Raw genomic sequence first — 21,913 nt, 5'->3', positions numbered from 1 at the left:
TTCACGATAGTTACGAAGTGCGGTAGTCCGTAGCCGGCCATGAATCGGAGAGCACTTCCCACGCTGGCTGGCTAGGTGACGAAGCGACCGTATGTCGCGTTTAGTGGGGTGGGGCTCGGCGCTGGACCGTAGGAACAAGCGTCAGCCTCGGAAATATACATGACGGGAAGTACCGCCATCTTGGCGCCAAAGTCACCGATTTTGTTTATTTATATTTAATAATTAAAGTCATTTATGACAACATGAATACAAGGAGGAGCCTCTGGATGTTTAAAACTATTTATCATAATTTTGCCTCGTTAAAATTCATTAACAAATGCATATCTTAGTAAGTACGAACTTGATCGGAAATCCACGAACTGTGACGGAACTAGTAAGAGATACGGACTGCGCGCCGAAGTCGGCAGTCGGCGTTAAGAGCTCTCCCTGTATTGTTCGACGGTAGCCATGCTCTCCGTTACGAGTAGTTTGTGACACGAGTGTTTCATTATTGATCTAATAGGAATAAAAGTGATAATACGGCATTCTGAATGTTAATTTCGAGTAACTAGATACCCCAAAGTTGATCGACAGCAATTTCAGATAATTAGCTTCAACTGACAGACATCCAGTGCGCCAATGAAGAATCTGCTCGCGGCTAAGCTGGGTAATAACAGTATCAGTTTAGAAGCGAGGGGATCTTGCAACTACCAAAACGATCGTGTTTAACAGTGCTACTGGGTGCATTAAGTGTTCGCACTTCTCGCCATATAAGGGCACGTTCAGCATAGCGGCGACTCAAGTATAATTATTGTCTTAGGAGGAAAGTGCCCTTTACATACGCCTCATAGCGTATTTTCTTGGTCCAGATTTCATTAAACAACGTTACTTAGCGAAAGTTACTTTCGTTCTTAAATTTTGCACACCAGTGTAATTTCACTGATGACTGGGACAATTAAAACCAACTAGTCAGCAGTACTTTTATTGGACGTACTCCACAATTTTATTTACAATAAAACATGAAGTTAAAGGTGGGCTCTGGAAAGAACAGAACCTAAGCATCTTCTTAAGTTTCTGTTGCTGTTACAAGTCGGTGCTTCCGAGGAAACACATTAGAACTTGTAAGACTATCACGAGGGAGAAAGGATTAACATGGCAACAACCACGGGAATACTGGACAAAATCAAGAATACGAAGCAGAATAAGACTTCTATAATTCAAAAGTCAAAGTCATTATGTGCATATTTATGTACAGTAATAAATTTCCGCATTTCGTAAGTGTCAGTAGTAGCACTAATGTAGCTTGCGTGTGATGATAATTTGGAGACGGCTTGTGCAGAATTACGAGGCACTTACTGCAGTGGTTATAATTTAGAGAAGGCTTGTGCTGTACAGTATCTTGTTTTATGAATGTATTAAAATTACAGTGAAAAATGAAGGTGTTCTGGAGTCTGGTCGAAGCTTGGGTAAAAAGTTCCATTATTTTTCAATAGAACTATTAAGTCTGGTGAGTTAGAAACAGACTCAGGCTACCTTGTTGAAATAGGACGCAGGTTAGTAATTAAGTGTTCATATGAGCAACCAGATTGTTGCAATGGTAGTTAAATATTGCGACTACGCTACATAAGTTTGTTAGCAGTGAAATACCATGGTCATGTGCTAATAATTGAATGTTACTTGGGTTTACATAGTTTTTTTCCAGGGGTATTTGCACATTTCCCAACAACATAACACAGTCTCATGCAACATTGCTGAAGGCATTCTCCCATAACTGTCTCGAAAATCGAACAACTAATTCGACTGCCCCCAAGTGACAGGAATGTTTTAGAACACTTTGCGACAGACAGGCTCGGCATTTTAAGTATACTTATCAGGAGAACTGGGATTATGTAACTGCAACGGTAATGGTTATTAAATGCAAAACGTGCCATGAACACAGGGGGAATTTTTATGTTTACTACCTGTAAATCGAAATAGGAGTACAAGATATAACTCAGGTCATCGCACTCTGGACCAGTGCTTCCTAAGCAAATTGTTGAGGAGCGTGAAATACAATTTCCACCGTCAGACATTAGCAAAATATCTTTCAGAGAATCCTAATTTCGAAGCGCCAAAGAAACTGGTATAGGCATGCGTATTCAAATACAGCGCTGAGGTCGGAAACGCCAATATAATCTTATTCTTGTTTCTTATAGTTTCATAAATTTGTGTTTTACCGCATTTGGAACGCAACATAATTTCGCAAACGGAGAGTTTATCTTTCTCACTCGCCTCGATTACATTAATCGTTTCGTTAGTGTTGACGACAGATCCCGTTCGTTCCACATCATGTTACAGCATCTCAACCTTTAACTGGGGATGTGGGATGTTCACAGCTTCCCAGGTGTAAAAGTTTACTGGTATTTAGTGAAACATGTTGGTCACACTGTTGAGCGCCTTTTTACCTTTGTTCCAAGGTATGCACATTGTTGCGAAACCATTGTTCGTGTTTTTAAAAGTACGCAGTACTGTACACAACAAGTTTTAAAACGCCAGGATGGTTCAAATGGCTCTGAGCACTATGGGACTTAATATCTGAGGTCATCAGTCCCCTAGACTTACAACTGCTTAAACCTAACTAACCTAAGGACATCACACACAGCCATGCCCGAGGCAGGATTCGAACCTGCGACCGTAGCGGTCGCGCGGTTCCGGACTGAAGCGCCTAGAACCGCTCGGCCACAGCGGCCAGCGCTAGGGTGCTCATAACACGCCACCTACCTAGTAGTGCGACTTCCATTGTTGAGTAGTGTACATCATGATGTGATATGAGAAGCAGAGACGTCTTAGAAGGAGGAAGTTTTTAATGAAGATGAAGACTGTGAGATTCCAGAGTTTGAAGATTCGGATGATAATGAAGAAGAACAGTGCGGAGAAGGCGATCATGCAACTGCAAGTGATCAATCTGATGATGCTAGTGAAGATCTGGCTTCCTCCTTTCCAACAACACCTGAGAGGTTTGTGCTTGGTAAGGATAAAGTAACTAAATGGATGACTACATCTAATCCTAATAGTATTAGAACAAGGAAGCAAAATATAGTAACTCAGCTTCCTGGTACCAAACTAATTGCTAAAACTGAAAGACTGCTGTAGAATGCTTTATGTGTTCACAAATGAGCAAATAATTTTCTCGATAGAAGAGTGCACCAACCTTTATATTGATCGCATTGAGGCCTTCTTCAAGAACAAAAATAGATGCCGGAAAACAGATGTAATAGAAATTCGATCTTTCATTGGGCTATTTATAATTGCTGATTCTTATAGAGCAGCTAAAATGAATTTACAAGATCTGTTTTCTTCACAGGGACTAGGAGTAGAAATATTTCACACTATATGTCACTGGACAGATTTTTGTTCCTTATGAGGTGTTTGGGATTTGATAATATTCATGATAGAGGGCAACGTAAGGAACTGGATAAAATGGCTGCAGTACGGGAAGTATTCACCTTGTTCAACGAAAACAGCAGAAATGCATACAGCCTTATGCCACACTTGATGAACAACAGGTTCCCTTTAGAGGTAAATGTCCCTTTTGGTGTAATTTCGTACCAGCTAAATACGGAATAAAAATGCAGACATTATGTGATGCAAGGACTTGGTATCCATCTCAGATGGAAGTGTATGGGGGAAAACAGTCTGAAGGGCCTTCCCAAGTTACTAATTCAGGTAAAGACGTCGTTTTGAGGCTTACTGAGGGGCTTCAAGGAGCTGGACGAAATATAACAACAGATAACTGGTACACTACTATCTTGCTCGCTGAAGAATTACTGAAAAAGCGGCTAACACTTGTTGGCACAATGAGCAAAAAGAAGCCTCAGCCTCCTACTGAATTGACCGTCATAAAAGGGAGAGAAACTGCAAATACAATTTTTGCTTACAGAGGGGACATCACTTGCCTTTCATATGTTCCTAAAAAAGATAAAAATGTTATACTGCTGTCAACAATGCATCGAAATTCCAAGAGTATTGACGTGACAGAGAGAAACCTGAGATCATTACCTTCTACAACCTTACAGAAGGTCGAGTTCACACTGTGTCACAAGTTGTGTGCAAATACACCATAGCAAGAACCACAAAACGATGGCCATTAGCGGTGTTCTTTCGGATGGTAGATATTGCTTGCATTAATGCTCAAGTTATAATGAAGAGCAACATCCCCAGTTTTGCTGCGAAAAGAAGGCAAAAATTAACACAGGTGGGGCAGGAGCTTGTGCATCCTCAGGTTTTAAAAAGAGCTTCAAATTGGGCTGTACCAAGATCCATCCGGCTGAAGGCAGCTAAGATCTCAAATACAGAAGAGTTTATTCCAGCAGTTCAAAGTAATAAACGCACATTAGGAAGATGCACAGTTTGTCCAAGAAATGCTGACAAAAATCAAGTTCTTCTGTTGCAACTGTAACCAATTTTTGTTTTTAAATCATATGAAAAACATCTGCAGTAAATGTTCAGTGTTGAAATGTGATTTTTCTGTGGGCTTTTGACATGAATGATTGTTTTAAGTTATATAAATATGTCTGTTGCTTTGTCTGTTAATACCTCTCTCTAATTTTAAAATGGTTGAAGCTTTTCTTGTTTGATTAATTTGAAAAACAGTATGTATACGAACTTTTGAAACCATTTCACACAGGTTATTGATTTATCAGTTACGGATAATTATTCGTGTACCTTAGTGATTAAAACTGTACTTAAATGAATTAATAAAAGACTAAATACAATGTTTATTGTATAATAAACCACTTAAGAAAACAATCGAAACCTCAGTATCGTATTTATGTAGGGTGCTGTGAACACCCCACGTCCCTAGTTACGTTATGAATGCTCACCTCCCCAGTTAAAGGTTAAAGTGCTAGTCAACTGAAACTGGCAGAAAATAATGACATTGCCAGGTAAAGCCATTGTTTAACGGAACAATACCACCTTTTTCACTGCGCACGTTGCAGAAGATTGTTGGTAGAGACGCAACAATGTTCCAATAATGAGGAAAACGAGATGCGTCAATAATGAGGAAAACGAGAAAGCCAACAAATAGGGCGCTGACGAACGAACCGAACTGATGCACTGTACTGACACTGAGCGTAACTTATTCGTTGTTGCACAGAGCGGCGCGGTTTTAGGTTTTAGGTCCACACCAGCAACGCAGCGCTGCGCTGGACCTCTTTTCCTGGTTTTGCGCGGCTTAACAGATGTATTAAAAGTAACGTCCTTGTAGAGTCGTGAATAACTAATGAGTTGTAATACAGTAGTACTGCATAGGCTCTTTTCCGCATTATACAATGAATTATTAAGTATGTTCTAAGATTTGATTTCCGTTTCCGCGTCCTGCTTTATGCAAAAAGTCAGCATACAAAAGTGCACTGAATGCATCGGGACTGAAATACTTGTACGTTCAAATGGCTCTGAGTACTATGGGACTCAACATCTTAGGTCATAAGTCCCCTAGAACTTAGAACGACTTAAACCTAACTAACCTAAGGACATCACACACACCCATGCCCGAGGCAGGATTCGAACCTGCGACCGTAGCAGTCCCGCGGTTCCGGACTGCAGCGCCAGAACCGCTAGACCACCGCGGCCGGCTCTTGTACGATTTAAGCAGATCTCCGAATTATACACGTGCCGATTTGAGCAAGTTTTACTGTATTTCTTCTCCTTGGTTGCTCAAAGTCATTCCGTCGAGATTACCCGACATTTTCTTAAAGCAAGGACGTTTCAAAAACGGTATAGCGTTTACATGGGAGGGAATAACAGACTGTGGAAGATTAATTCAGGCCGCACTTCAGAATCAAGGTGCATGACCAACCACTAGCGATACCTGAAACTCGGTTTATGAAAATCGAATTTAGGAGTGATGGTTGCGAGGCTGACCACCCGCTGCCCAATGGTTTCTCAAGTGCAGCAACCATGTACCTTTAACAAATCGAAACCCCGTCAGTTTTCGCTACTAATTGATACGCACTGTATACAAATCTTGCAACTGGACGCCCTGTCAGCGGTCGTTACTGCTACACGTTCAGTATAGACACCTTCCAATTATGGAGCCTCTAACGCCCCTCTCAGCTTGGACCTTAGGTCGTGGATAAGACAGACCTATTTCCCCTCGATCTACTGTTCTGCCTCATTCGAAGTCATGGCTTTCACTCTTTAGTGTTTCTAGCTATCCATCCCTTTATTCTTCTGAGTGAGTGAAATCAGTCTGTAGTGCTTTAATTAAGTGAGCTAAAGCAGTGGTAAGGAAACGGGGTACACATATCCCAAGAGGGTTTATCTAACCTAGGCATGGGTGAAGATATCTTAGGGCGAACGCCAAAGTTGAAATAAGCATCTTACATATTCATTTAATTATTATGTACTGATTAGACTAATTATCGTTTTCGTTTGTTAAAACTGATTAATATAATGCTGCATATTAATTTGCTCCACATTCAATTAATATGTAACCATAGTGAGTAGAAGAAAAAGTTTGTCGTCTCCGCTAGTTCACAGGTTCCGCCGCGACACGTCAGTGTGACCCACGGAAATACATGTTATTACGCCAAACGCTGCAAACGAACTTATTCATTCATAACGTGCATGTAATCATGTGAAAATTAGATGGATTGAATTAAATTACCTCAGTAGACATCAGTTGTTAGCTAGTTTGGATAGTTTCCGGGCAGTCTTGGGAGTTTTTGAAGACTTCAACTCCTTCCGAATTTGTTTAATGCTGTCCTCACGGAGTTTTACCGCGACTATATTTTCCACCTGCATAAGAACATTGAGGAGGCCTTTCGATGGATATGTGAGCAATGTCTTTTCTACTCGCTATGATGTAACTAATCAAGCTGATGTGTCGTTCAAGGTCAAAGTTGAGCATAAAGTCACCTGCATGAAAAAAGAAGGGAACATTGCCAAATTTTAGAAACTATTTACATTTCGTTTTGTTGAAAGGGTACTGTGGGGTCCTGCCCACTCGCCTCCTATTGGATGCCATAAGGATACTTGCTGCCTTCTTAGATGGCTATACAACAATTCAAGCAAATCACATAAGTTTTTATTACAAAAAAGTATCACTCCTCATCAGGCCTCTCTGCTAGTGTCAGTATAGTACTTCTAGTACTGTGCGGCCGAGGCTGGCAGGAGCGGCGCTTATATTTTCTTCGGATAGGGGCCACTCCTGTTGTGGTGCCGTCCTAGGTAGCAGGCTATTGGCTTACGTCGTCTCACAGCCTTCTCTGCTCTTGCGTTCTCGTCTTCGTGCCGTCGCTTGTCGATACGCCGTAACAGAGACGATGGTGTCTGTTAATTAAAAATCATTTGAATTTAACCCTTAAACACTTATTCAGCTATGTATTCTTGTGGAAGCTAATGCAGCGAGTGAGAAATTACGTTACCAGCTAAGTATGTACAAATCATACCCGCTGGCCGCTGTGGCCGAGCGGTTCTAGGCGCTTCAGTCCAGAACCGCGCTGCTGCTGCTGTCGCAGGTTCGAATCCTGCCTTGGGCATGGATGTGTGTGATGTCCTTAGGTTTAAGTAGTTCTAAGTCTAGGGGACTCATGACCTTAGATGTTAAGTCCCATAGTGCTTGGAGCCATTTGAAATCATACCCAAGCACACAAAACTGTTTACATTTTATAACTGAAAATTAGCAGGTATACCATTTAACAAGCAAGAAGATGTACTACCGACATTCACACATTCGTACTTCAATTTCATAATTAAGCCTATCTCTCTCCAGCCATCACTGTAGATACGCTGGAAGCGATAACTGGAGTTGCTTGATCCTTGGAGTATTCAGTCCTGCGCCAAAACACTTCTGAAAAGTGACAGTATATATTTAAAAATCAAAAATTAAGTCATAAATTTAACAAATGTACACTATGTGATCAAAAGTATCCGGACACCTCCAAAAACATATGTTTTTCATATTAGGTGCATTGTGCTGCCACCTACTGCACAGATACTCCATATCAGGGATCTCAGTAGTCATTGACATGGTGAGAGAGCAGAATGGGGCACTCCACAGACCTGACGGACTTCGAACGTGGTCAGCTTTGTCGAGCTGTATCTTCAAACACAATTTCAGAAGTGTACCTTAATCCTGTCACTGTAGATGAAATTCAAAAAATCATCATGTCTCTAAAAAGTAAGAACTCTGCAGGGGTTGATAATATTTCTAGTAATTTATTGAAATATTCTTGTGTGTGGATAATGGACATTCTCTGTCATATTTTCAATGCTTCCCTTCAGAAAGGTGTTGTTCCCAGTAGACTTAAGTATGCCATTGTGAATCCCCTGTACAAAAAGGGTGATAAACTGAACTAACTAGCGACCTATCTCTTTGGTGACAGCTTTCTCTAACATTCTAGAAAAGCTAATACATGTAAGAATTACTGATCATCTCATGAAGAATAAAGTTCTCAGCAAGAGCCAGTTTGGCTTTCAAAAGGGCCGTTCAACAGAAGGTGCAATCTATGCACTTGCAAATGAAGTCCTAGAAAACCTTACTGAAAAATGCTAGCACTTGGTGTCTTCTGTGATTTGTCTAAAGTGTTTGACTGTGTTGATCACCACATTCTCTTGCAAAAAGCAAAATTAGTAGGAATAAGTGCTGTTGCAGGCAATTGGCTTCAGTTGTATCACCAAGACAGAAAACAAAAAGTAGTCTTGAATAGCTCAGATGGAGTATGTGATGTTTTCCTCACATTCTGAATCGAGTTCCATTACATGTGGAGTGCCTCAGAGCTCATTTCTTGGGCCACTATTATTCGTGATTTTTATAAATGATCTACCATCATGTACAAGCCTGTCATATAAATTTACTTTATTTGCTGATGATACCACAACTTTTAAGAGCAGTAGAACAGATAATAATCTTGAGGAATCCATTAATCATGTACTCTCAGATGTGGTTAATTGGTTCAAGGTGAATGGTCTCTCATTAAATTCCAGTATGACCAGCTTTATTTAGTTCTGAACAAAAAAAGAAAAAGAGAGAGAGAGATAAGTGTGACATGTGGTAATCAGCCAATAGAAAGAATGGAAACAGCAAAGTTTCTTGCAGTGCACATTGACAAGAACATAAACTGGTCTTAACATTCGAGGGACACTCCAAAAGAAATGCACACTATTTTTGTAAAAATACAGTTTTCGTTCTGCATGTGTGAAAGTTTTACAGTGTGTAGATACATCCTTCCCGCTTGTTTTCAAACTTAGTTCAACTTGTTCCCATGAGTGGTGCTGTCACAGCATGTCTTCAAGATGGGTGCTACACTTGACGTTCGTCAGAAGCAACGTGCTGTCATAGAATTCCTGTGCTGTGAAAACGAGACAGTGGGAAACATCCACAAGAGGTTGAAAAAGGTGTATGGAGATGCTGCTGTCGATCGCAGTACAGTTAGTCGGTGGGCAAGCAGGTTGCGTAAAGAAAGCGGACACGGCAGTATTGAGAGGATTGTCCTTGCAGCGGCAGGCCTCGTACTGCACACACTCCAGACAAAGTGCAGAGAGTTAATGAATTGGTGACTGCTGACAGACGCATCACATTGAACAGATTATCACGCTACGTTGGGATAGGGGAAGGAAGTGTTTGCAGAATACTGGAAGTGTTGGCGTTAAAAAAGGATGTTGACAGAGGCTCACAAAGAAACAAGAAAAACGGTATGCAGCGAACTTTTGGAACAGTACGAGAATGGTGGAGATGAATTTCTTGGAAGAATTGTGACAGGTGATGAAACATGGCTCCATCATTTTTCACCAGAGACGAAGAGGCAAGAGATGAAGAGGCAATCAGTGGAGTGGCATCATGCAAATTCACCCAAGAAAAAAAAAATTCAAAACCACACCTTCTGTAGGAAAAGTTGTGGCTACGGTGTTTTTCGATTCCGAAGAACTCTTGCTTGTGGACATCATGCCAACTGGAACCACCATCAATTCTGATGCATATGTGACGACACTAAAGAAACTTCAAGCTCGACTGAGTCATGCTCAACCACATCGGCAAAAGCAGGATGTTTTGCTATTGCATGACAATGTTCGGGCACGGCCACATGTCAGTCAAAAAACCATGGAACCGATCACAAAACTTGGATGGACAACACTGAAACACCTGCCTTACAGTCCTGACCTAGCTCCATGTGACTATCATCTCTTTGGGAAACTGAAAGACTCTCTTCGTGGAACAAGGTTTGAAGATGATGACCCCCTTGTGCACTCTGCCAAACAGTGGCTCCAAAGGTTGGTCCAGAATTTTACCGTGCGAGTATACAGGCGCTGGTTCCAAGATGGCGTAAAGCAGTTGAGAGGGATGGAAATTATGTGGAGAAATGAAAATATTGTTCCTAAAGGATGTATCTACACACTGTAAGACTTTCAAACATGTAGAATAAAAGATGGATTAAAAAAAAAGTAGTGTGCATTTCTTTTGGCGTGACCCTCATATTATAGATGTCTGCAAGAGGCTTAGCTCTGCTATGTATTCTTTATGGGTTATCACTACACATGTTGAACCTAACACTGCAAAAGTGGCATACTATGGCTATTTTCACTCACTCGTTGACTACGGCATTATTTTTTGGGGTAATGAGCCATTAGCAAGAAAAGTGTTCATTGCTCAGAAGTGAGCTTTAAGAGTTATATGTGGATTGCGCCCAAGAGACTCGTGTAGAAATAGCTTTCGAAGACTTAAAATATACACAACTACATGCCAATATATTTTTCCTCTCATGTGTTTTGTGTGTAAAAATATAGAGATATTTCAACCAAACAGTAATTATCATGAGCATAACACAAGGAGGAAGAATGACATATACAGCGAGCATAGAAATTTGAGCTTGGCGCAAAATGGTGTCCACTACACTGGAACAGAACTCTTCATTGCTGTTCCTCCTGATATAAAGACAGAGATTCATAGCAAGCGTAAGTTTAAGAAAGCACTAAAAATATTTCTGCTAGAAAAAGCTTTGTACAGTCTAGATGAATTAATAAACTGTAAAATTTTAATATTATATAATACATGTTGACATAATGCCACTAAGAATGTTATTTAACTTGAGCTCTGTATCTGTGTGTACTCTATCTCTTTTCCCATAGTGCTTTAATGATTCTAAGAAAATATGTATTGTCTTTTTTCTGTATTGCTGCTCAAAGAATTTACTGTATAAATTTTTATATAATTATGTACTCAAATGTCTATATGTGCTATAAGATTATCACATATTTGTATAAAACTGAGTCATTCCACGTCCTTGTGAACCTAACACAGTTGGACCTATGGAACACAAAATCAAATCAAATCAAATCTCAGCGAGAAGCACGCCAGAGAGATAGGGAGTATGCTGATCGTGTGTTAATCATGTATTCATTTGGAAGTGGACTAATAGTGTTAAAGTACCATCCACCATGCATTATGTTGACTTCCTGAGTGTCTATGTAAAAGTTGAGTTTATTGTCTATTCAAAACGGACAGTATTTGAGACTTGGACAACAATGGAAGAGGAAACATCTGTGACTGTTTTTGTGTGAAGCATGTCGTCATTCTAGCGCAGCCACTTATATGCTAAAAAATTATTTTAAAATGGTGGACCGAAAATTTAACCTCTCTTCATGAATAATAGTAAACCGCTTTGCTGACCTGCTCAGCATAATTATATTGCAATAATAGTTCCAAGACAGTAAATTTTTGTTATTTATTTTACATTCTAAAACATTTGAACACTTCAGTGAAGTGTTACAAAATGATGTGTGTATAGTGTGTGCAGAGACTGATAGTGAGATATGAGTGAACAGTGTGGCATTACATTATTTAATAAGTTATTTGTAAAAAAAAAGTATTGTATACCAGGAGTAAATCTAATGAGTGTGAGTGTGTCCAGCTAGAAGACTGTAAATGTATGTATATACAAATTAGCTTATTTTAAATTGGTGTAATCTTGTAAACACTTTGACATGTCCTATATCCTTGTAAAAAGAGATCTATGGATGAATAAGCTACTACTATACTACTACTACTACTTGTACCTTACAGGAGTCCAAGTGTCATTCATTGTTACAACTAATGAGGTTCATTGTTATTGCTCTGCAGGTGTCTGACACGGTTGTGGAACCTTACAATGCTACTCTCTCAGTTCACCAGCTGGTCGAGAATTCAGACGAGACATACTGTATAGATAATGAAGCCCTCTACGACATCTGTTTCCGTACATTAAAACTGACAACGCCAACATATGGAGATTTAAACCATTTAGTATCTGCTGCAATGTCTGGTGTTACTACATGCTTGAGGTATGTATTTATAAAATGTTAACCTATATACTGGAACAGCCTCTGAGGATGTACATCACAAGGTCTAACAGTACTGCTTTTTTGTGAACTAATTTTTTTCGATTATACCTGAAATACAACCATAATAAATACTGTTGTGGCCAACTTAAGGGATTCAGTTACAACCAGCACTGGCAGGTTACCTCACCTCTTCACAGGACCCAAGCACAAAAAGAATGAACTTGCAGATTTGGATCTGCCACTGGATTGGAAACAATCATATACTGATACACAGGATGTTGGCTTGCCCATCATCCTAAGTAATGCATAAATGGCACAAATTGCCAAAGCTCCGGGCATTCAGAGGAGCATCTGATGCTCCTTCCCCGAACACCATCTGCTCAGACCCTAAGGATGAACCTGAGACATCTACAGAAACCCTTGTAGGACAGGACTGAGCACCACACTGCAGATAAGCATAATTTAATACACCTGCTGTGACTGACCAGCTGGTCCCATCCCTGTCAATTCACATGCAGTTTAGTATTTCCCATTGACACTGTTCTTCACCTGCAATTACTTTTGTAAGATTCTTCAAATGTCACAAAATAAAATAAGCTCATTTGGAGAGGTTGAAAAACTCAGCCAATAAGCTGTAAATAAGAGTTTATTGGAATGCTTGATCTAGGTTTCAACAATTTTAATATTGTCTGCTTCAGAAGATATAATGGACCTTGTTCATCAGTTGCTGATTAAGTATTCTGAATAAACCCAAATGGGTCATGTCATATTTGTCATTCATCTTGAGGACACATAATCACAACCCATGACTTAGTGGCCCCTATACTTCCATCTGCACACATATAATACAATAGTGTTGCAGTCTTATTCACGGTTTATAGTTATTTGTGTTCTTAAGATGGTTGTCGAATATGACAAGAGCTGTTTGTCTTTATTCAATGGACTTAATCAGCATCTAATGTAATAAGGTCCAATGTCAAGAACTCCAATAAAGGTTTATTTGCAACTGGTTGGCTGATTTTTTCATCCTCCTGAACTTCACTGTCACACGATTGCTGAAGTTGCAAGCCATGTTTAAGATTTTATTTGCAGACAAAGCGAAAAGAAAACTGGATAGCATCTAGCGTGTCTCACTTAACGTATCAGGATAAACTTGAGGATTGTGGATGTTGGACAGACTGTTGTCATTTTGGTGCAGAGAAACTATAGTACTCTCTCAGTTAAATATGTTTTAGGTAGTACATTTCTATTATAAAGTGGTAGCAGTTGTTCATTTTGTGATTATGAAAGAGTTCTTAAATAGTTTCAAGTTTTATTTTATAAAAAATTGTGCTTCATTTCCTCTACCCCTAAAAGAAAAATAACATGAATGCCCACTGACTTGGTTTGTGGGTACACTCATGCTGTGAAAAAAGTTTTGAGTATACTATCAGCAACCGATATGCAATGTAATGCTGGAAGAATCACAGCCAACGAAATGCTGACTCTCCAGTAGTTCTCAGATGTGAGAATTCCACAAGTTCACAGATACTCATGAAAAGACCTGTATTCTTTGGGGAAGATCCACAGCTACACTCTGATGGTTTGATAATGCCAGAACACTTATGAGCCAATTACAGATAAAGAAAATATCACTACAATGGAAAATCCAGGATGGAATGTAACAATATTAGTTGTGCCTATCTGCGACTCAGCATCTCTGCTACATGGTGAGTAGCAACTTTCCTTTTCATAATACTGAAAATATCACTACATGTGAAGAACAAATGATTAGATAATATTATGAAAGGGACAGATTGCTGCTTACCATATACAGGAGACATTGAGTTGCAGGCAGGCACAACAGAAAGACTGCTATACATTTAAGCTTTTGGCCAAAAGGCCCTGTTCTAAAGTAGAAAACACAAACATATTCACAAAAGCACACCACTGTCCCTGGCCACCGAGTCCTGACCTCTGTAGTCAGAGACACTGGTCATGTGTGTGTAAATTGCGCTTGTTTGAATGTCTGTTTCCTACTTTAGAAGAAGACCTTCTGGCACAAAGCTTAAATGTATAGCAGTCTCTTTGTTGTGCCTGTCCATGACTTACTTCTCTTCTATATGGTGAGTAGCACTCTAGTCAGTTCATGATATTGTTATTTGAGCCTGGATTTTCCATTGTGTGTATAAATGAATTGAATATTTTTAAAAGAGCTTTAGTCCATGATTTGGTGATTTTGAGCTTAGTATTGCTTCGGATACTACATTTGTAACTGCACAAACTGACATTAAAGAGGTCTCTGTGTGTCAGTTAGTGTGCATCCTTTAGGATTATGGAGAACAATATTATTTTTATACAGGCATCAGTTGATGACTCATCCCGTTTTAAAAGTAAAGAGGCTTGAGTTGTTACTCATGTCCCTTTATAAATAAAGCTTAGAAAGCAGCACTGATGCTGTCGCATATTATTTAGCATTTTCTACTCACACTCCTAGGTAGCATTAACATTAGTGTTCACTAGGAAACAATATGCTGCAGTTGTTTTGACTGCTGTACATTAACTTTGTTATGCATGCTGTTAAACATATATTGCATTTTAGGGTGCCAATAGTGCTTACCAATTATTTGTAATACAGTGAGTGTTGCCAAGAGTATACCATGCGAATACACTGAACTTCGTTTCTTCTCAGTCATATTCTCAGCAGATTTCTGTTTTACCTAACCAATTCTGGGAAAGTCAATAAATTTCTACATTAATATCTAGTGAAAGAATACAGCTTTTTACCTTGTGACAGGACATTGTAAAAAGGAAATTAAGGAAACACAACAGATTGCTTACTTTATATGATGTCACCGTGGTGGTTCTTATAATTTTGAAAAAGATAAATTTCTTGTTAGAGAGGTTGCTGCTACTGAAATGCCAGACATCAAGTCATGGTGGCAATGCACCACGCAAAGACTAGAACTTCTGAAGAAACTCGAAGTACTTCAAGACAAGTGTAGGTGACATTTTCTATTAACACTTTTTCACAGTCTGATGACACAAAAAATGTTGTATTACCGCTTCTACAATGATCAGTCACCCTGTATGGGCCTCCAAGGTGATAAATTGACAGTGATAGAGAAACTAGCTTGTCTATCAGGAAAGGAACCAGTTAAGTCTAATACAATCAATGACATAGAAAAACTCCAATGTTATCTAAAGGATGAACACCTACCTTTCAATGTTATCTTTGGGATGACCACCTACCTTTCTATGAAGAAATCTTGGGGTGGCCTATGTGGAATAATAGCCAAGACAAGTGAATGAACTCCAAACATTGATTATTGCTATAGAATGATGGCATTAGTATTGAGAAATGTAGCCCTGTACATGTTATATTGTACATGATAACATCATTCAGCTTTTACCTAACACCTGGCTTCACTCTTCAGCTCAGTGCTGTATATTCTGAAATCAGTCAGTAACTGAAATACTTTTCTGTACATGTTTTTTTTTTTTTGTTCCATTCACAGCTAAACAAGGGAAGCATGACTGCTTATATATACTGAAGCACCAAAGAAACTGGTATAGGCATGCATGTTCAAATACAGAGATATGTTAACAGACAGAAAATGGCACTGTGGTCAGCAACACCTAAGTAAGATGGAAAGTGTCTGGCACAGTTGGAAGATTGTTTACTGCTGCTACAACGACAGGTTATCAAGATTTAAGTGAATTTGAACATGGTGTTATAGTCAGCGCACAAGTAATGGGACACAGCGTCTCCGAGGTAGCAATTAATTGGGGATTTTCCTGTATGACCATTTCACAAGTGTACCATGAATACCAGGAATCCAGTAAAACATCAAATCTCTGACATGGCTGCAGCTGGAAAAAGATCCTGCAAGAATGGGGCCAATGATGACGGAAGAGAATCATTCAATGTGACAGAAGTGCAACTCTTCACAAATTGCTGCAGATTTCAGTGCTGAGCTATCAGCAAGTGTCAGCATGTGAACAATTCAATGAAATGTCATCGATATGGGCTTTCAGAGCCAGGCCCCTTCATGTACCCTTGATGACTGCACGACACAGTATATATCACCTGGGCCCGTCAACACTGACATTGGCTTGCTGCTGATTGAAAACATGTTGCCTGATCGGATGAGTCTTGCTTCAAATTGTGTTCAGCAGACAGACATGTACGTGTTTGGAGACAACCTCATGAATCCATGGACCCTGCATGTCAGCAGGGGGGACTGTTCAAGCAGGTGCAGGTTCTGTAAGGGTGTGGGGCGTGTGGAGTTGGAGTGATATGAGACCCCTGATGCGTCTAGATATGACTCTGACAGGTGACACATACATAAGCATCCTGTCTGATCACCTGCATCCACTCATGCTCATTGTGCATTCCGATGGACTTGGGCAATTTCAGCAGTACAATGCGACACCCCACATGTCCAGTATTGCTACAGAGTGGCTCCAGGAACACTCTTCTTAGTTTAAACACTTTGGTTGGACACTAAACTTACCAGACATGAACATTATTGAGCATATATGGGATACCTTGCAACATGCTGTTGAGAAGAGGTCTCCACCCCTCATACCCTTACAGATTTATGGACAGCCCTGCAGGATTCATGGAGTCATTTCCCTCTAGCATTGCTTCACACATTAGTCGAGTCCATGCAACATCATGTTGCACACTTCTGCATGTTTGTGGGTGCCCTACATGGTATAAGGCAGGTGTACCAGTTTATTTAGCTCTTCAGTGTAATTCTCAGGAAAATATTATAAATCCAATTTTAACTTGATGATCTCTCTGGATGATGTATGTATGGTAGCTGCAGTACATTTTCCTCATTTTTCACTGAAACTGGTCTCCTGAAATTTTGTAAGAAGGCTTTTGCTGGGGTAATCATCTTTCTGTGAACACCTGGGGGTTTAGATTTTTTAATATTTTTATGCCACTTTTTCTAACGTCAAGACATACTGTGACACCACCATTTTAGTTTTTTATACTGACCTGAAATTAGCTTACACCAACCTTGGTTGTGGGTAATTATAAGGACGGTTGTTAATAGAGGGTAATAGTGCATCACCAGCATTTCTTCCATCTGTGTCTGGCAGTGAAACATATATCATCTTATTGCACTAAATCACCCTGTTGCTCCAATATTAAACAAAGGTAATGAATGTTTTGAAATTACACAATTGATATTAATAACTGAGTTTATTGTACCACAAAAAAAGCATGAACGACTCTATTACCTAATTAACCTGCTCACAATAATAATAACACTGCTTTATTCATTACGATTCATTGCATATATATAAAAAGAGGCTACAATTCTTGATACGTAGCACAATAATACATTCTTCTGAACATACCATTGATGTGAAGTTTGTGATTTCTTTACTACCTAATCAAGTTGACTTACATTATAAAAAAATAATTGTTTTAGGAAAAGCCAAGATCACCTTTTTTGCGGAAGTTTGGTTTCTTCATCTTTCATCTTACCATACTCTACACATATACTGCCCATGTTGCCATGTGCTGCCATTATTGCATTTAGATAATATAACAATGAAATGGTTGTATGGTATGAGTGATCCTAGTCATTAATGCTGTAACCAAAGATACAAATTTATCAATGTGCATGACTCCACATTGTTTTACATTTGCATTTCGCTTTGACACAGCAACAGAGTGAAACTGGGTTCAGCTTGGTGTGTTAGATGCTACATGATGCATCTCAGATTTTCTTCATGTATGCCTTCACTAATTTTTGTAATACATTGTGATTTAGGTACCAGTTGAATTACTGGACTTTAGAATGCATCTTTTACAAATATGAAAATAAAAGTAATGCTTATATAAGAATAAAGGCAGCTAATTGGCTACTCAGATTATAACAAGAAGAAGACTGACCCCTCTCTGAAGCTTGAATATTTTTGCAAGCAAAAAAGTAAATTTAATATTTGTTCTATACCCATTGATGTTTCAACAGATGTGATGCTGTCTTCCATTTTTCCTCCTGTATTTTTTTTTTTTAATGTCAGTTTGACTTTCATGTATTTCACTATTTGTGTCACCTACCAGTGTAAAATCATATTATCAGAACTACTGCATTCAGTACCATCAGTTATCTGTCTCATTTATTCATATACAGACCTTCCCTGTGATTATTTCACTTTCACAATCCCCTCAAATTCATTTTTCAGCAACAATCCATCTCTTAATGTATGCTCCCACCATTCTCTCTTTTCGATTCATTCTGTCTAGTTGTCATATCACAGGATTCTTCATTCATTACTCAGTTAACAATCCTACTCAATCAGTCTATATATTATGAACGGTATCCTGTAACATCACATTACTAGGGCTTCCAATTGTTCAATTTCTGTCTTCCTCATTGTCTACATTGAACACCCAAATAGTGTTATTTTCCAAACGTAGCTTCCCATTCATCTTTTCCTGGTCTCAAGGTTTACATTTCTTGGTGTTAGAAGTTGTTTCTTTTTGTCTTCTGCTGCTTCTTTTGTCTTCTGCAGTCTTTGCCTTTGTTCCATCTTACTTTATCCGTTCTGCTTACAAGAAAGCAAAATTGCTCAAGTTTCATATTGAGCACTCCACATATCAACCTTAGAACACTACACTCTGCTTCGAATAAATAATGTGCAATGTTCTTTTGTCTCTGTAGTTGACAGCACACAGTCTAAACATGGAAAACATTTATATTAAATCTGCCCTCTATTATTTATCACATTGGTAAAACTGATTCTCAGGTGCGCTGCCTATTCTAAAGTTAACTAATTATCCTCTAATCTACTTTCAATTTTTGCCTCCAATTCTTTGATAAAATACTCTTCTGAATTTTTTTGATGCAGGCATTGCAAGACTGTTTGTAAAATAATTTTCATATCCATATATCTATCCATTCTTCCTTTCTTTGGAAGTATAATAATTAAATAATTTTCACAATCTGATAAAATTTCCACAGCTGCATAAATTTCACTCACAAGCTTGTATAGTTCTTGGTTTACTCTTTGACCAGATGTCCGTAAGAGTTTCATTGACATTTTCAATAGTGAGGCATTTTGTTCCTAGAAAATGAAGCGAAACCATTTGAAACTCCCAACAGGTATGTGGAATAAACCATTTTCGCAAATGGATATACAAATGACACTCACGGATTACTGAATGAAATTATACCACTATATTAACCTCAGTACTTGACACCAAAATAAACACATTTGCATATGCCAACTACAAAGTAGCAAAGTAGAGACTTAAGACAGTAGCTCTAGAGCCCCCTCCCCCCCCCCCCTCCCTGCCAAGTGCAGAGCGCCACTAGCCTGTAAAATAATGTGGATGTGGTGGTACTGATCAACTGGCCAGTATACCATGCCAACCCTGCAGATGTAGCTGGACACCAAACAAGAACAGCTGGAATGTTTCTACATTGCCTGTCAATCGAATCAATTCCTGAGGGACCCATTCATGTAGCGTGTGGCCTGCAGAACCCGGCCACTTTGAGAGCAGTGGTTGTAATCTAGAGAAACAGATTACTGCATAATACGTGTAAAACGAAATGTAGGGCTATAGGTAGAGATATGCCGAATGAAATGCATTTGACTGTCAAGAGAGAAATGCATGAGGCCTTCAATGGCTACCATAGCAGAATATTGTCAAGTGATCTTTCAGAGACACCAAAGAAATTCTGGTCATATGTAAAGACTGTTAGTGGCACCAAAGTTAATGTTTAGTCCTTGTTGAATAAAACAGGTACTGAAATTGAGGGTAGCAAAGCAAAAGCTGAAATGCTTAACTCTGTTTCCAAATGTTCTGTTACAAAGGAAAACACAGGAGAATTGCCCCAATTTAATCCTCATCCCACTGAAAAGATGAATGAAGTAAGTATTAGTGTCAATGATGTTGAGACACAGCTGACATTGTTAAAATGATTGTTTCAGTGCCTCTGTGCGTGCAGCAGTTATTCTAATCTTATCTTCACAAGCCCTATGTGAGCAATACATAGGGGGTTGTAGCACATTCTTAGAGTAATCATTCAAAGCCAGTTCTTGAAATTTTGTTAATAGGCTTCTCAGGATGTTTACCTCTATCTTCAAGGGTCTCCCAGTTCAGTTCCTTCAGTATCTCTGTGACACTCTCTCATGAATTAAACCTGTGACCACTCGTGTTGCCCTTCTCTATACGTTTAATATCCTCTGTTGGTACTATCCGTCATGAGTACCACGCACTTGAGCAAACGTATAGAACCAGTTGCACGAGTGATTTTTAAGCAATCTCCTTCATAGATTGATTGCTCTTCCCTAGTATTCTACCAATAACCAAAGTCTGCCACGTGCTTTATCCACAATGGAACCTATGTGATCATTCCATTTCACATCCCCACAAAGTGTTACATCCACGTGTCTATATGAGAAGGACAATTCCAACAGTGACTCTTCGATATTGTAGTTACAGGGTACTAAATTTTTCTGTTTTGTGAGTAGAAAATATTACATTTCTGAACACTTAAACCAAGTTGCCAATCTCTGCACAACTTTTAAATCTTATCAATATCTGGTTGAATATTTATGCAGTGTCTTTCAGATAGTACTTCTTTCATTACAGATAACTGCATCATCCGCAAAAAGCCTAATTTTACTATTAATATTGTCTACATGACAACATGAACAGCAAGGGTCCCAACACACTTCCATGGGGCACACCCAAAGTTACTTCTATATCTGACAATGACTGTCCATTCAAGATAACATGCCACATCCAACCAACCAAATGTTTCTTAGTCTAGTCACAAATTTCACTTGATACACCATAGAATCGTACTTTTGACAATAAGCATATGTGTGGTACTGAGTCAAATGATTTTCGGAAATCAGAAATACAACGTCTACTTGACTGTCTTGATTTTTGCCAAGAACTGGGCACAGTTTTTGTTCAAGCCATCTACAATAGATTATAATTAGAAGAGGGGCTAACTCAGCAGCAAATTCAGCATAGAATCTGACAGGGATAATGAAGCACTATCTGAAAGAAGCTACATAAGTATTGAGTCAGATCTTGATAAGATTGAAAAGTGGTGCAGAGATTGGCAACTTGGTTTAAGTGCTCAGAAATGTAATATTTTCCACTCGACAAAACGAAAAAATGTAGTATCCTATGAGTATAATATCAAAAGAGTCACTGTTGGAATTGGCCTTCTCATATACAGGGTGTCCTTCTGAAGTGTTGGATGAGATTATCTCGAAAACTATACATCGGGTAAAAATAGTGGGTAAGACAAGTTTGTAAGCTCAACAGGGGACATCAAATGATACTACACGTGACCCCTCAGCCCCTGCTCCCTTGGGTGTGGTCGGGAGCAGCTTTTAAATCGTAAATGGAAACCCCCTTTTTTTTTTTTATTGCAGTTTCGGATTCTCCATAGAAAGTAATCAAGTTTTGTCTGAAACATTTTTTATACCATTGACAGATGGCGCTGAAATCGAGAAAGCACTCCAATTTATTTAGAATGATCCGAGAAGAACACATCAAATTGATACAAAATGTGCACCAATTCTTTCATTACACCAAATTAAGCTATTTTTTTTTACAAAATGTATCCTACCTGCCACAGTTTTTGATAGAGGGAGGCTGGAA

The 21,913-nt window shown here is 39.0% G+C and overlaps 1 protein-coding gene across 1 annotated transcript in view; it reads left to right on the top strand.

The window, feature by feature from the left end:
* Positions 1-21,913, top strand: part of LOC126483604 (tubulin beta chain-like) — an 85,966-nt gene that overhangs the window by 27,791 nt on the left and 36,262 nt on the right. Inside the window, exon 4 of the mRNA XM_050106639.1 lies at positions 12,080-12,279. Within this exon, the coding sequence (XP_049962596.1) occupies positions 12,080-12,279 (200 nt within the window). The remainder of the gene's footprint in view (positions 1-12,079; positions 12,280-21,913) is intronic.

The sequence above is a fragment of the Schistocerca serialis genome, chromosome 6 (assembly GCF_023864345.2).
Source record: "Schistocerca serialis cubense isolate TAMUIC-IGC-003099 chromosome 6, iqSchSeri2.2, whole genome shotgun sequence".
NCBI lineage: Eukaryota > Metazoa > Arthropoda > Insecta > Orthoptera > Acrididae > Schistocerca > Schistocerca serialis.
The sequence above is the reverse complement of the archived record's forward strand: the minus strand, read 5'-3'. Positions and strand labels throughout refer to the sequence as shown.